At 48.0% G+C, this 14,511-nt stretch overlaps 2 protein-coding genes across 4 annotated transcripts in view; one reads left to right on the top strand and one right to left on the bottom strand.

The window, feature by feature from the left end:
* LOC139359753 (nuclear pore complex interacting protein family member B4) overlaps positions 1-14,398 on the top strand; it is a 26,395-nt gene extending 11,997 nt beyond the window's left edge. The window contains exons 4-6 of the mRNA XM_071083686.1: positions 8-173; positions 10,884-11,113; positions 14,160-14,398. Coding sequence (XP_070939787.1) covers positions 8-110 — 103 coding nt within the window. The 3' untranslated portion in view covers positions 111-173; positions 10,884-11,113; positions 14,160-14,398. The remainder of the gene's footprint in view (positions 1-7; positions 174-10,883; positions 11,114-14,159) is intronic.
* Positions 13,534-14,511, bottom strand: part of LOC105484990 (acyl-CoA synthetase medium chain family member 1) — a 58,809-nt gene continuing 57,831 nt past the window's right edge. For all 3 annotated transcript variants that reach the window (XM_011747123.3, XM_011747121.3, XM_011747122.3), the window contains 2 exons: positions 14,392-14,511; positions 13,534-13,871 (listed from right to left, as the gene is read on the bottom strand). In XM_011747123.3, coding sequence (XP_011745425.2) covers positions 13,785-13,871; positions 14,392-14,511 — 207 coding nt within the window. In that variant the 3' untranslated portion in view covers positions 13,534-13,784. The remainder of the gene's footprint in view (positions 13,872-14,391) is intronic.

Raw genomic sequence — 14,511 nt, 5'->3', positions numbered from 1 at the left:
CTTCTAGATGGGAAAAGATGGAGAAGCAGAGTCATGGAGACACGCAAGAGTCAGGAGCCAGCCCAGGGACAACTGGGCCTAGAGAGAACTTTCTGGAGAGCTCACTGTGAAGGTGGCCACTTCTGCTGCACAATCCACACAGCCTGCTTCTCCTTTTGGGGTTGAGAGCTCAGGTGGGGTGACAATTATGTTTCCTGGAAACAATTCTAAGTACTTACTACAGAGAACATGTGTCTCGTTTGGTGGCAGGACCCTATTTTTCTCAGATGCCCCAGCTGAATGTCTTTTAGATGCTCCCCCGAGAATGGTGGAGCTCACTCTCCTCCACTGACTGTGAACATTGCCCCACTCTGACATCTTGGTTACTTTTAACTGAAAAGACGAGCCTAGAAAGCAAATGGGCCAACTCCCCTTCCCACCTTAAGTCAGCACAAAGGCTTTATTTTTCTTTCATTTGAGAAAACACTAATAACATTTTAGAATGGGAGCTATATGTGCTGATGAGAGCAGACATTTTCTGGCTATGTCTTCATCAATCAGTATTGTACCATGAGATCTGCTTTAAGAAAAGAAACATTTATTTACATTTTTTGGAGCTTCTTTTTTTGTTTGTTTAAATTGTTTATTGTGGACTATATAACTCCATTAGTAAATTAAATTTCCATGTAATTGTACACTTCTGACATTCTAGGTGTAACCCTAAAACTTTTCAGTTAATTTCTGATGCTTTCACCTTTTCTCAGTACTTCTGGTCATTTTATGCCCATTTCTCTTCATACATATTGATAGTACCTGGGCAGATATGAAAGTTAAAGTAGCTGTAAATTTACAGAACTTTAAATGTCCATACGACCTGAAGAAAAGGAGCAGTGCTGTTTCTTTTCAGGGTTTATTGATATTCTTCCAATCCATGACTGTTTCTATTTTCAATTTTAGTCTGTGTTTACGGGATGAGTGACTTTTTTCTGATATGTACTGGGAACCCCTGATTTAGAGCTCATTTATAGATTCTTAGAGCCCTACCTGTCCAGAGTCAGTTGATAGTTAAGAAAATCCATAGACCAGGGCTCTGAGGTGTCTGAGCCAGCCAGCCACTCAGCGTCTAATCCAGCCTCTCAGCCAGCCAGCATCTCAGCCAGCCCAGCCTCCCAGCCCTTTTCTGGATCAGCCTCTCACCCAGTCATTTGGCCAGCCTCCCAGCTGGCCTTTGAGACAGCTAGCCTGTGGGTCTCTCGGCCAGCCTCCCAGGCGATCCATTAGTGAGCCTTCGAGGTGACCTCTAAACCAGGGAACTAGCCCACCTCTTGGCAAGATTCCAAGCCACCCCCTTGGCAGATCTCTCAGCCAGCCAACCTGCCAGCCAGGCTCTCAGCAAGCTTCTCAACCAGCCAGGCTCTCAGCAAGCTTCTCAACCAGCCAGGCTCTCAGCAAGCTTCTCAACCAGCCAGGTTCTCAGCAGCTTCTCAACCAGCCCATCTCTCAGCAAGTTTCTCAACCAGCCAGTCTCTCAGCAAGCTTCTCAACCAGCCAGGCTTTCAGCAAGCTTCTCAACCAGCCAGGCTCTCAGCAAGCTTCTCAACCAGCCAGGCTCTTAGCAAGCTTCTCAACCAGCCCATCTCTCAACAAGTTTCTCAACCAGCCAGGCTCTCAGCAAGCTTCTCAACCAGCCAGTCTCTCAACCAGCTAGTCCCTCTTGGCCAGCCTCTCAACTGCCCTCTCAAGCAACTAGCCTCTCATTCAGCCCACCTACTAGCTAGCCTCCAGGCAAGCCTCTAATCTAGTCAACCTCTCAGTAACCCTCTAAGCCAGACTTGCAGGCAGGCAGCCTCTCAGCCAGCTTCCCAGGCAACCAGCCTCTCAGGCAGGCAGCCACCCAGACTGCATCTTGACCAGCCTTCCAGCTAAACCCTTGCTCAGCCTCTCATCCAGCCAGCCTGCCAACCATGCTCCAGGCAATCCTCTAATACAGCCAGTTTCTCAGCAAAGCCTCTAAGCCAACCTCTCAACCAGGCAGCCTTTGAGCCAGCCTTTTAGGCAGCCAGCTTGTCGAACAGCCTCCCAGCCAGTCTCTCATCCAGGCTTCCATGCATTTAACCTCTTGCCCAGCCTCCCAGATGTCCTCTTGGCCAGCCTCTATGCGCCACGTTGGCCAGCCTCTCATTCAGCCAGCCTGATAGCCAACCTCTCAGCAAGCCTCTAAGACAGCCTCTCAGCCAGGCAGCCTCTCAGCCATCCTCTCAGGCAGCCACCCTCTCAAACAGATTCTTAGAAGTCTCTCAGCCAGCCTTCCTCTCAACAGGCCTCTAAACTGGTCTCTCAGCCAGGTAGATTCTCAGTCAGACTTCTGCTCAACCAGTCTCTGGAACAGCCAGACAGCCAGTCTCTCAGCCAGCCTGCCTGCTGGCTTCTTGGTCAGCCTCCTCAGCCAGCCTCCCAAACAGCTTCATGGCCAGCCTCTCAGCAAGACAGTTAGCCAGCCATTGTCTCAGCAAACATCTCAGCCAGCCTCTCAGTCAGGCAGATTCTCAGCCTGCCATTTTCTCAGCCTGCTTCTCAGCCAGGCAGATTCTCAGCCTGCCATTTTCTCAGCCTGCTTCTCAGCCAACCAGCCAACCAGCCTCTCAGCTGGTTTCCCCAGCCAGCCTGTTAAACAGCCTCCCAGACAGCCTCTAGGCCAGACTCCCAGCCTGCTTCTTCCCCAGCCTCCCTTGCAGCTACATCTGGACCAGGCTATGAGTCACTCTCTCAGCCAGCAGGACAGCCAGCTTCTGAGCCCATCTCTCAGCTGGCCTCTTGACTGGCCTCCTAAGTGGCCTCTATACCAGTGAGTCAGCTAGCCTCTTGGCAAGCCTCCCAGCCGCACCATTGGCTGGCATCTCAGCCAGCCAACCTGCCAGTCAGCACCTCAGCAAGCCTCACCAGCCATTCACACAGCAAGCCTCGCAGCAAGCCTCTAAGCCAGCCTCTCAACCAGGCAGCCTCTCAGCCAGACACCCAGTCAGACAGACCACCTGTCAGCCAGAGAGCCTGCCATCCAGCCTCACAACAAGCTACTTGGCCTGCCTTTAAGATAGCCAACCAACCAAACTCTCAGCCAGCCAGCCAGCCTGCCAGCTAGCGTCTAAGCAAGTAAACCTCTCAACCCATCTCTCAGCTGGCCTTTAAGTGAGCCTCTCCGCTAGGCAGCCTGTGAGCCAGCCTGTCAAGCAGCCATCCTCTGTAACATACCACCAGGCTCTCGAAAAGCCTCTCAGCCAGCCAACCTCTCAGCAAACCTCTAAGCCAGCTCTCAGCCAGGCAGAAATGCAGCCAGCCATCCTCTCAGCCATCCTCTTGGCCAGTCTCCAAGATGCCCCCTTGACCAGTGTCTCAGCCAGCTAGCCTGCTTTCCAGCCCTTTGGCAAGCCTCTCAGCAAACCAGCATCTCAGCGAGCCACTAAGCCAGCCTCTCAACAATGTGGTCTCTGAGCTAGCCTCTCAGGCAGCCAGCCTCTCAACCTCCCAACAAGGCTCTCAGCCAGCCAGTATCTCAACAAGCCTCTAACCCAGCCTCTCAGCCAGGCAGATTCTCAGTCACCATTCTCACCTCCATCCTCTCGGCTAACCACAAAGCCTGCACTCAGCCAGACTCCCCAGATGGCCTCTAAAACCTCTAAACAGCCTGATGTCCAGCCCCCCAGCCTGCCTCTTCACCAGCCTCCCATGCAGCCATCCTCTGGACCAGCCTATCAGCCAGCCTCTCAACCAACCTCCCAGCGAGCCTCTTGACCAGTGAGCCAGCTGGCCCTTCAACCATCCTTCAAGTCGCCCCTTGACTTGCCTCAGCCAGCTAGCCTGCTAGTCAGGCTCTCGAAAAGCCAGCAAGCCCCTCAGCAAGCCACTAAACCAGCCTTTCAGCAAGGAGGTCTCAGAGCCAGCTTCTCAGACAGCCAGCCTCTCAAACAGCCTCCAAGCCAGCCTCTCATAAAGCCTCTAACCCGGTCCCTCAGCCATGCAGATTCAGAGCCAGCCTCCCATCTGTCCTCTCACCCAGGCTTCCAGGTTGCCTCTCACCCGACTTTCCAACCAGCCTCTTGGCAAGCCTCCCAGCTGGACTGTCGGTCAACCTCCCAGGTGTCCTCTAGGCCAGCATCCCGGCCCGGCATTGGCCGACCTCTTGGCCAGTCAACTAACCAACCAGCCAACTTCTTAGCAAGCTTCTCAGCCAGCCAGCCTCTCAACAAGATTCTAGCCCAGCCTGTAAGCCAGGCAGCTTCTCAGCCAGTCAACCAGCTGGCCTCTCTGCCGGCCTCCCCAGCCAGTCTCTCAAACAGCCTCCCAGCCAGCCTCCTCTGGACCAGCCTTTCAGCCTACCCCTACACTGGCAAGGCAGCCAGCCTCTCAACCAGCCTCTTAGCCATCTACTCGGCCAGCCACCCAGCAAGTCTCTTGGCCAGACTGCCAGCCTGCCAGCCTATCAGCTAGAAGACCTGTCATGCAGCCTGACAACCAGCGCCTCTACCAGACTCCCAGCAAGCCACACGGCCAGCCTTTAATACACTAGTCAGCCAGACTCTCAGCAAGCAAGCCTCTCAGGCAGCCACCCTCAGCCAGCCTATCTGCTACCTTCTCAGTCAGCCTCTGGTTGGCCAGCCTCCCAGCTGGCCCCTTGGCCAGTTCCCCAGCCAGCCACCCTCCCATCCAGACTTTCTCCCAGGTTCTAAGCCAGCCACACTCTCAGCAAGCCTCTCAGCCTGGCAACCTCACAGCCAGGCTCTCAGCAAGCCATCCACTCAGCCTGCCACTCTGCCTGCCTCCCAGCCAGCTGTTTGGCCATGCAGCCAGTCTTTCATTTAGCCTTCCAGTCAACCTCTCGGCTAGCCAGACTGCCATCCTCTTGGCCAGAATCACAGCTGCCCTTTTTGCCAGCCTCTCGGCCAGCCAGCCTGCCAGCCAGCCTCTCAGCAAGCAAGCCTCTCAGGTAGCCTCTCAACTGACCTTTTGGGCAGCCAGCCTCTCAGCCAGCCAGCCTCTCAGTAAGCCTCTAACTCAGCCAGTCAGTCAGACAGCCTTTGAAACAGTCATCTTCTCACCCAGCCTCTCAAACAGCCTCCCAGCCAGCCTCTCGGCCAGCCTCTCAGTCAACCTCTAAGTCAGCCTCTCAGCCAGGCAGCCTCTGAACAAGCCTCTCAGGCAGCCAGCCTCTCTCATCCAGGCAGATTCTCAGTCAGCCATTCTCTCAGCCAGTCGCTAGCCCATTCAGCCAGCCAGCCTGTCACAGCCTCCCATATAGCCCTCTAGGCCGTCCTCCCAGCCTGCCTCTTTGGAAGCCTCTGATGCCGCCATCCTCTGGACCAGCCTATCAGCCAGCTTCTCAGTCAGCAAGACTGCTAGCCTTTCAGGGAGTCTCCCGGCTGACCTCTCAGCCAGGCTTCCAGCCGGCTTCTCCACTGGCCTCCGAGTTGGCCTCTCAACAAGCCTCCCAGCCACACCTCTCAGCCAGTCAACCTGCCAGCCAGCATCTGAGCAAAGCTCTAAGCCAGCTAGCCTCTTAGCAAGCCTCTAAGCCAGCCTCTCAACCGGGCAGCTTCTGAGCCAGCCTCTCAGGCAACAAGCCTCTCAAACAGCCTCCAAGTCAGCCTCTCGGCCAGCCTCTCAAGTGTCCTCTTGGCTATCCAGGCAGCTGGCTTCTTGGCCAGCTTCCAAGACCCCCTTAACTGGCCTCTCAGCCAGCCAGCCTTCCAGCCAACCTGTCCATAAGCCTCTCAGCCAGTCATCCTCTCAGCCTGCCTCTAAGCCAGCCTCTCAACCAGTCAACCTCTGAGGCAGCCAGGCTTTCATACCACCTCTCAGCCAGCCTCTTGTCTGGCTCTTAAGCCAGACAGCCTCTCAGCCAGTCTCTCAGAGAGGTCTGAGTGCCAGCCTCTCAGACTTCCTCGCGATCAGCCTCCTAGCTGCCCCCTTAGCCAGCCTCTCATCCAGTCAGCCTGCCAGCTCTTATTGAAGGGCTGCATGGTGTCTTGTCTGCACATGGCTTCCATTACCATTGAAGGAACATTTACTAGGAGAATAGCAATTGTTTAGAAGATCAGTTTTACTAGCCTTTAAAATAAGCACAATAGCACATTAAAAAATCCAAGAAATCAATACTTAAAATATTTTTGTTTTTGGACTCAGAATTAACATAATAACAAACAATCAGATTTGAGGGGAAAGAACTATTATCACAAATTAATAACTCATCCAATGCCTATTAATTAAGCAACTACTATATGCTCAAAATTGTTTTACATGATCTTTGCCCTCATGGATAAAGAGCACAAAGGTAAAAAACAAAAAAAACAAAAAAACTTACTTTTGACCAAAAGCTCTGTTGACATCCTACTAAACAAACACAAACCTATTTAATTGTCATAATGTAAATGGCAGCTATTTTTATAATTCTTATGCTAAGAAATCATTTTCTTTCTGATTTTTTTGGGTCAAACCCAATATTCATAATGAAGTCCAGAACCATGAATTGTTTAAAATAATTTCTTCTTATTTATGATTACAAGTATACCTCTACAGGAAGTCAGCATACTCACATCAAGGCTAGTATTCCAGAAGAAAATGGCAAATACCAGTCCCAGGAACACAAAAACAATGATAAGCATCTAAGGAATTAAAAAAAAAAAGTCAGGCCCAGGATGAAAATGGTCAGGCAGAAAATTGATGACCTGGAATAATAACAGTTGAAATAATGAGGAGGGTCAATGACATTTACAATATTTCAGTCACAAATAATTATCCTTGGAAACCTTCAGCCTCCTCCAAGAAGTAAGCAGACCCTCAGATATCACCAGGGGATTCCACTGTTTCAAGAAAGATTGGAAGTTCCCAGTGTCATGCTTCTTGCATGGCTGGTAGTCTTCTTAGGCTTTGGGAATGTGGTGTGTCTTTTTTCTTGGTCTAAAGCAGGGATGTCCAATCTTTTGGCTTCCTTGGGCTATATTAGAAGAAGGAGAATTTTCTTCAACTTAGGCCACACATAAAATATACTAACACTATCAATAGCTGATGAGCTAAAAAAACACACACAAAAACTCATAATGTTTTCAGAAAGTTTACACATTTGTTTTGGGTTGCATTCAAAGCTGTCCTGGGCCACATGTGGCCTGTCACCTGTGGGTTAGACAAGCTAGGTGTAAAGTAATTATCTTTTCTTTAAAGTTATTTACTTACATTTACTCATTTACTTATATTTACTTATTTTTTAAATTGAATATGACATTGTATTTATTTGTCATGTATTGTATGATACAAGAATCCCTCTGACTCACACTTCTTTCTTACATTACATGAATCTTTGCCATTTAAAGATCAGCGTAAGTAAGAAAATACAATAAAGAGATGATTTCATTCAGAAATAAGTATCAAATTTTAGTGCTTAAAAATAACCAAGGTAGAGATCATAAAAATGGCATGAATACTGGGGGATTTCTCTAAGATTGATATTAATTCCATTAGACTCTTACATCAATTAAGACAAAGACTTCACCTGAGTACGTTCCAACACCTTCTGATAACATTCCTACATTGATTCCTCAGATTTAACTGTATATTCTTAGAAAACATCTTAATTTTAAATGTTTCAAGATGGTGAATTAAACGGAGATAGCCATTCAACCGGTTGAACTCAGAATATGCTGGGTCCAAAATGGAAAGGATTGAATTAGAGATCTGTGAAACAATGGGAATGATTTCAGAAACATTGTGTTGAGCAGAATAAGGCAGACACAAAAGAATACCTATGGCATGGCATGCATCTATATATGCAAAATTCCAGCATAAGCAAAATTAACCTGCCATGAGAAAGGGATTGTCTAGGAAGAGGGAGAGTTCACTTTCTGCGGTGACATAATAGTGTAGATCTTGAAAAGGGGGTGGGTTATGCTGGTGTATGTACTTTTCAAAGTTAGTAAACTTACACTTAAGATTTGCATGTTTTCTTCTATGTCACTCTTCTTTAGAAGAAAATTTTATAAAGAAATATTGCATTATAGTTAATGTTAGTCTTGCTAAACTATTCAGCAGGAAGTATGTTGATGCCTCCAATTCAGTTGAAAATACATCTAAAATAGGATGGGCTGAGGGATGGGTAGAGGAATGGAAAGATGGGTAGATATGTGTTAAGTCATGTTCATTAAAATATTAACAAATCAAAGCTGTATGTATGAGCATTTTTATAGTAAAATGTTGACAGTAATTGCCAAAAGTCACTTGTCTCATGTCAGTGAGTTTTCCTGTGAACAAGAGTTTGAAAATAATTATTATTCATGTTCTATATGTTTGAACAATTTGAGACACTCTATCAATTGGATCTTTTCCCTGTCAATTGATCATGGAGTTGCAAAAATGCAAGGATACACAGGGAAATCTTGCAGAGGTGCTGCTTTCTGGGTTTTTGTTTTCAGGACAAAGACCAAATGGGAAAAACAAGTCTCGTATCTCTTTCCAAGCGAGAGGATTGACACTGTCATATGTCCATACAAAGGCATTTTACTCAGCAATAAAAAAGAACAAAGTATTAATATTTAAAACAGTATGGGTCAATGTGAAAATGATTCTGCTGACTTTATAGAATCTGGAACAAGAATGCCTGTCCTGTATGACTCCATGATGTGAAATGGCAGTTCACAGGGAGGATAGTAGGATGGAGGGAGAAGGACAGGCATATTAAAAAGGAGAGGAGAAAACTTTGAAGAGGAAGGAATGTGTTGAATCTGGAATGTGGTGATGCTTTAATTGCTGCATCCATATGTAAAAGGAATCAGATTGTATTCTTTAAAAAGATGCTATTTACTATATGGGACTTTAGAACACTTAAACTGTAGGAAGGAAATATGAGACACAAACTCAATCCTCTCTCCCTTGGAAAGAGTTTCCATTTATGTGACAAAAACATTGCAAATATTTTAAAAAATAGTTTCAGAACTTTACCTAGAAATTTTTAACTCAATTTAAAATGGAGGTAAGAAAATACAAAGTTACAATGGTCAAGAAGTCAAGGTCTTCTTTTAAATATTTAGAAATTTGTATCACATTATTTATAATATATCCAAAAATATGCCCACACTGTATGAAAGAATAAGAAAAATATAGGAAAAAAGTCTTAAAGTTATAGATGAAAATATTACATAAAGATATGTTTATATATACATAAAACTGAGAGTAGACAGCTGTTATATTAATAATACCTGGGTTATATTCCAACAAAATAATCACAGATTGTTTAGCCCAAGTTTGTAAAAACATTAACTTTTGAAAATCAGTGTTCACTTTGCTGTTGAAACAGGGCACTTTGTGTCAGATTTTCAAAGTCCATAAAGATTTGCATAACATATGTTCTTAATTATGACTAAAACTGTAAGAACTGAAGTTAGTTAAAAGCACAATACCAAGTAACCAATAACAACAGTTCACTTTCATATGTTAGAGCATTGCGCCTAAAGCAATCAGTAGCAACCTTGGAAATCCATATGGAAAGCAATACAAACTTTCGGGAATGTGTGACCACCACCACAAAAGGCACATATATTATTTTACAAACACTAGGGATTTACAAGTATTGGGGGAGAAAATACATTCAAAATGTAATTCAGACCAATCCACATACCAAGACAAAGTTTTGTGCAAACAAAACCTCTCTAAAAAACAGCATCTGAGCTCAGTAGCACCTTCGTGTTCAGCCTCACAGTGGAAGTGAGTTCAGCCTGGGCTCCTGGGAGGGACACACTCTTTCTGAGTAGCCTCTGTCTGAAAGGGACGAGGAGCTCTGGACACGATGGTTAAAGATGTGGATCAAATGCATGAGAAGGACAAAGGCCATCTTGTCATTAACCAGAAAAGCCTCCCCTGTATTGGGCACTCTTGTCACATCTGACAACTATCTGGATGCAGCTTATCAGTCGTGGGCTTCTACCTAGATGAGATCCAAAGGGGCCAGGAAAGCTTAGGTTCTGACAGTCGACGGCCATGAGCAAGGGTGAAGGTGGAAAATGCAATGAGGAAAACTTATCCAAGTCTTCAGAGGTGAAGTAGGGAAAGAGTTTAACTGATCTATGAAAATGCAGCCAGGTAAAGGGAAAAAAATTCCAACAAAGATTATCAAGACATTTCCTCCTTCATAACCTCAAAAGAAACAACAAATTCTTCTTCGATTGGAGGTACTCATGTGAGGTGATTCTGCCTCGATGCAGTGGTTGCTCCCCATCACTAGGGTTTTCCAGATCCTTCTCTCGGAATCTGGTGGATGCTGGTCAGAACAAATACTCTCATCTCTATAAGGTGCCCTCTCCTGAGGGTAGTGGTGAGGCTTATAATGTGAGGGTGGAAACTTTCAAAGTAAAAACCTGTCATTTCTTTTTATTTGGACAATTATAGGACTTTAAGACTCTTTCTGCTTTGGGTAAATCAATGATCTACACAAGACACATTTTACAAAACAAAAGACAATAGAGTTCTCATTCACATCCTGGCCATGTCACTCCTCATGACTCCCACATTGCAAACATCCCAGCAGGGTGCAACCCTTTCCTCTCCCATCTGGTTGGCTTCTCAGGCTCCCTTCACTCTGATTGGACACAGACTCCCTGGAGGCAGCTCCCAAGAGGAGAACACATGGATGACTCAGAAGTTTCTAAAAAATCATCAAAGCAGATGATACAAAACTCAAATGACATTTCACTTTTTTGTTTTGTTTGAGACAAGGTCTCACCCTGTCACCCAGGCTGAAGTGGCGCAATCTTGGCTCACTGCAGCCTCCACCTCCTGGGTCCAAGCGATCTGCCCACCTGAGCCTGGGACTACAGGCTGGCCCTACCAGGCTAGACTAATTTTTTTTTTTTTTGAATCTTTTGTAGAGATGAGGTTTTGCTATGATGCTCAGGCTGGTCTTGAACTCCTGGACACAAACAATCTGCCCACCTCGGCCCCCACAAAGTGCTGGGATTACAGGCTGTGTAGTTTTACGCCGCCTGACACAACCCAACAAAAAGGAAGAAACCCCGTGGGTCCAAACATCTACTTTCAAGGGTGAATGGATGGCTAGAAAACCCCTGCAAGAGGAGCCAAAACAGCAGCCACCACACAGGTAAGTCCTGGTCCTCTCAGGGCACCCTGAAGTGGCCAGGACAGAGGTGGGAGTGGCTTAGGACTGGGGGAACGAAGGGGATAGGGATGGGAGTGGGATCTCAGTGGAGGAGGATGGGGAGGGCAGGGAAAAGGAGGGAAGGGAAGGGAGGGCTGTTGGGCACCTGGAGGAGGAGGAGGATAAGGGGCTCTGGGAAAGGATCTGGTTCAAACTAAGTCCTCAAGCGCTGGTGGGAGATTCAGCTACAGGTCATAGAGAAAGGCCATCAGCTATCAGTGAAGCAGCAGGACACGTGGGGCAGGGTAGCGGGAGGCTCAGGAGCAGAACTGTGGTTTCTGCCAAACCTTCTCCTGTCTGGAAGCTGCCTCAGCATACCCTGAGGATTTATACTCCCTCTCCACAAATATTTGGCCCAGTACTTGGGGCCTCACAGTGGGCAATCCACAAGAAGCCCATGCTCTTCCAAGGTCCCCTCCCCCACCTGATCCCCCAACCCCCAACCCAAGGACAGGTCCTCTCTGGAACCTTCGCATTCTTTCTGATTCCTGGGTGCCAGCCCACTCTGGCCCAGGGTAGGGTCCTGGGGGGCACACCTCTCTTTCTCTCTTGACTTCCTAGATCTGCTAAGTGCCATGCAACACTGCCCTGTCTAAACATACCCACACAGGGTCCCAGGCTCAACCTTGTGCCCCTGTCCCCACAGTCACCCAACCCTGGCCTCTCTGGCATTTTGGGGTCCAGGAACAGCCCTTCTGAAGGCCTGGAAAGGGGCACACACCCAGCCTTGGGTTTGGAACCTGGAACATACGCCCTTCCAAGAGAGCTTGGGAGGGCCAGGTCATGTCTGGGTCTATTCTCTCCACTGCCTTAGGAGTGCCCTGTGGATGCCATCACCATGTGGTTGTCCTGTGGGCTAGGGTCTGGGAGTGTGTGCATGTCTGGATGTGTAAATCTGCACGTATGCACCTGTGTGTCTGAGTATCTGTGAGTATGTCACCGTGTAGCTGTCTCTGGACAGCTCTGTTTTTCTCTATCTTTGCATATATTTGTGTGTCTTCCTGAATGAGTGTGTGTTGGTTGTGCAAATCTGTGTGTTTGTGACTGTGTAATGTGTCTCTGGGCATGTGTGCTGCTGCGACAGTGTCTCTGTATGTCTGTGTTCTGTATCTGTATGTGTGTTGTTTGGTGTGTGTGTGTATGTGTGTGTTGTGTGTGTGAATTTGCCTCTCCTTTGGATGTCCCTGATTGTGTCTGTATTTGTGTGTTTATGTTTCTCTTAATGTCTGTGTTCTGTGTCTGTTTCTCTGCCTGTAGGTCTGTGACTGTGTGTGTGTGTGTGTGTATGCACGAGTGTCCATTGTGTGTGGGATCTGCCCTGTGGGGCTGTGTCTCATGGCCTTGTGTATCTGTGATCTCCTGGTGTGTGTGTGTGTGTGTGTGTGTAAGCCTGTCTGTGGGCCATACCCCTTTGTGCCCAAGTGAAGCTGGAGTGGTTCTGTGCCTTAGTGTCTCTGTGCTTGTGGTGTCTGTTTATTTCCCTGTGAGTTCCTGGGTTTGTGCACCTAAGAAACCCAGGAACCTCTGTGGGTGAGAAGGGGACGATATGTGCTCCTCTCATTCCCGGGCTGGACCCTTTCTGTCCCTGCTCTTCCAAGTTCCTGGTGACCCCCTGGTAGTCCCCTTTTAGGCCCCAAGGAGGGATGGATAAAAGGGTCAGGTTATAGAATTCCAGGCCAGGGATTTGAGGAGGGCTCTAGATGCCTAGAGAAGGTAAGATTCAAAGAAGGAAAATTGTTTGTGGTCAAGGGATTCTGGGTTGGAGGGACCCTGGGTCCTGGGAGGGTGAATGAGTGGGGTCCTCTGGGAAGGGCTGGGGGACAGAGTTCCTGGGTCACTGGGAAGGGCTGATATGTAGGTTCCTACTGGGGAAAGCTAGAGGCAGGGCTCCTAGGCCCATGGCAGGGCTACAGGAGTCCTGGGTCCCTAGAGGTTGGGGCTCTCACTCATGCATGCCAGGTTTAGGTTGGGATGCATGTGCACATGGGCATTATTGGGGGATACAAAGGCAGAAGGCCACTGGGTGGAAGACCATTGTGCGGAAGCCCATTGGGTGGGGCGGCAGAGGTGGTCTGGCAGGCAAGTGTAGTCCCCAAGCCAATGCTGACCACCCTGGACATGCGTCCTTCCCTGGCCTTGCTGGGGCCTCACCCAGGCCACGGGCAGGTGCCTGGAGCCACATGGGCATCCCTCCTGGACCTGTGTGTCCTGGCTGTTGAAGGGTGCTTAGGGCTACCTTGAGATGCTGGTGCCAGGAGGGAGAATCTGGTCCCAAGATATCTCAGGTTGGAGATTAGGGAGAATTACAGAGGGAGGGCATTTAACATAAGTTAATTCCCAGAATAAATGCTCAACACAGGGTATTGTTGATATCAGTATTTTATTACTTGCAATCTGAGTGCTCACCTGGGAAATTCTAAAGATACAGAGGACTTGGAGGAAGCAGAGTAACTGAATTTAACTTAAAAGAACAAAAACATTGGAATTATGGCACTCCTGATACTTTCCCAAATCAACACTCTCAATGCCCCACCCTCATCTTCACCATAGCGGGGAGACTAGAGTGGCCAGGGATTTGCCTTAGGTGCACAGTGGGTTGTGAGTTCACTGCTGATTACATCTGACCCTTCTCTTTTTTCTGAAGTTCTTTCCGTTTAATCTTGCCAGTGATGGTTTTTGGCAAATCTGGGACAAACTCCACCTGGTTGAGGATAAAGCAAATCCACAGTGACTCAGTCCTGCTGCCATTTCCTACCAATTCTCCACTCTCCTCCTCTGTCCCTCTGCAGTTTCCCATGCAGGCTGATACCATATGGTGGCCTTAATGGAGTCCCCAAGTATTTCAGGTTCTCCCTCTGACCCCTAGAAGGTGGATGTAGCCATGGGATTTGCTTTGACCCAGGAGATGTGAGTGGAAGTGAAGCATATAACCTTGAGGCAAAAGAGTTGGGAGCCATCAAGACTGACCACCCTCTCCTTCATCTCTTAGAGCAGCTGGCAGGTCCCACATGGAGGCTGCTCCTTTATTCTGGTGGCAGAATGAGGGGATGTGGAGGACAGGTCCCAGGAGAGCCATGGAGGACATGAGGCATGAGCAGAAAAAGAGCCTTCAGTGTTGTAAACCTTCGTTTGGGGCTGTTTGTTACCTACAGTGATACCTAGCCCGTCCTAGCAGGGAACTCTTCAGGGGCATCAAATCCCTTCCATCTGCCCTCACTCACCTTCCTTGGGTACTTGTATGGGGCTGTCACTGACTTGACATGATCCTGCAGTTCCTTGGTCAACTGATCCTTGTCATGAGACAGGAACTGTGGGGTCAGGACAATAAAGGCCTTCACCAC

The sequence above is a fragment of the Macaca nemestrina genome, chromosome 18, assembly GCF_043159975.1.
Source record: "Macaca nemestrina isolate mMacNem1 chromosome 18, mMacNem.hap1, whole genome shotgun sequence".
NCBI lineage: Eukaryota > Metazoa > Chordata > Mammalia > Primates > Cercopithecidae > Macaca > Macaca nemestrina.
This window is presented reverse-complemented; position numbering and strand designations above follow the sequence as displayed.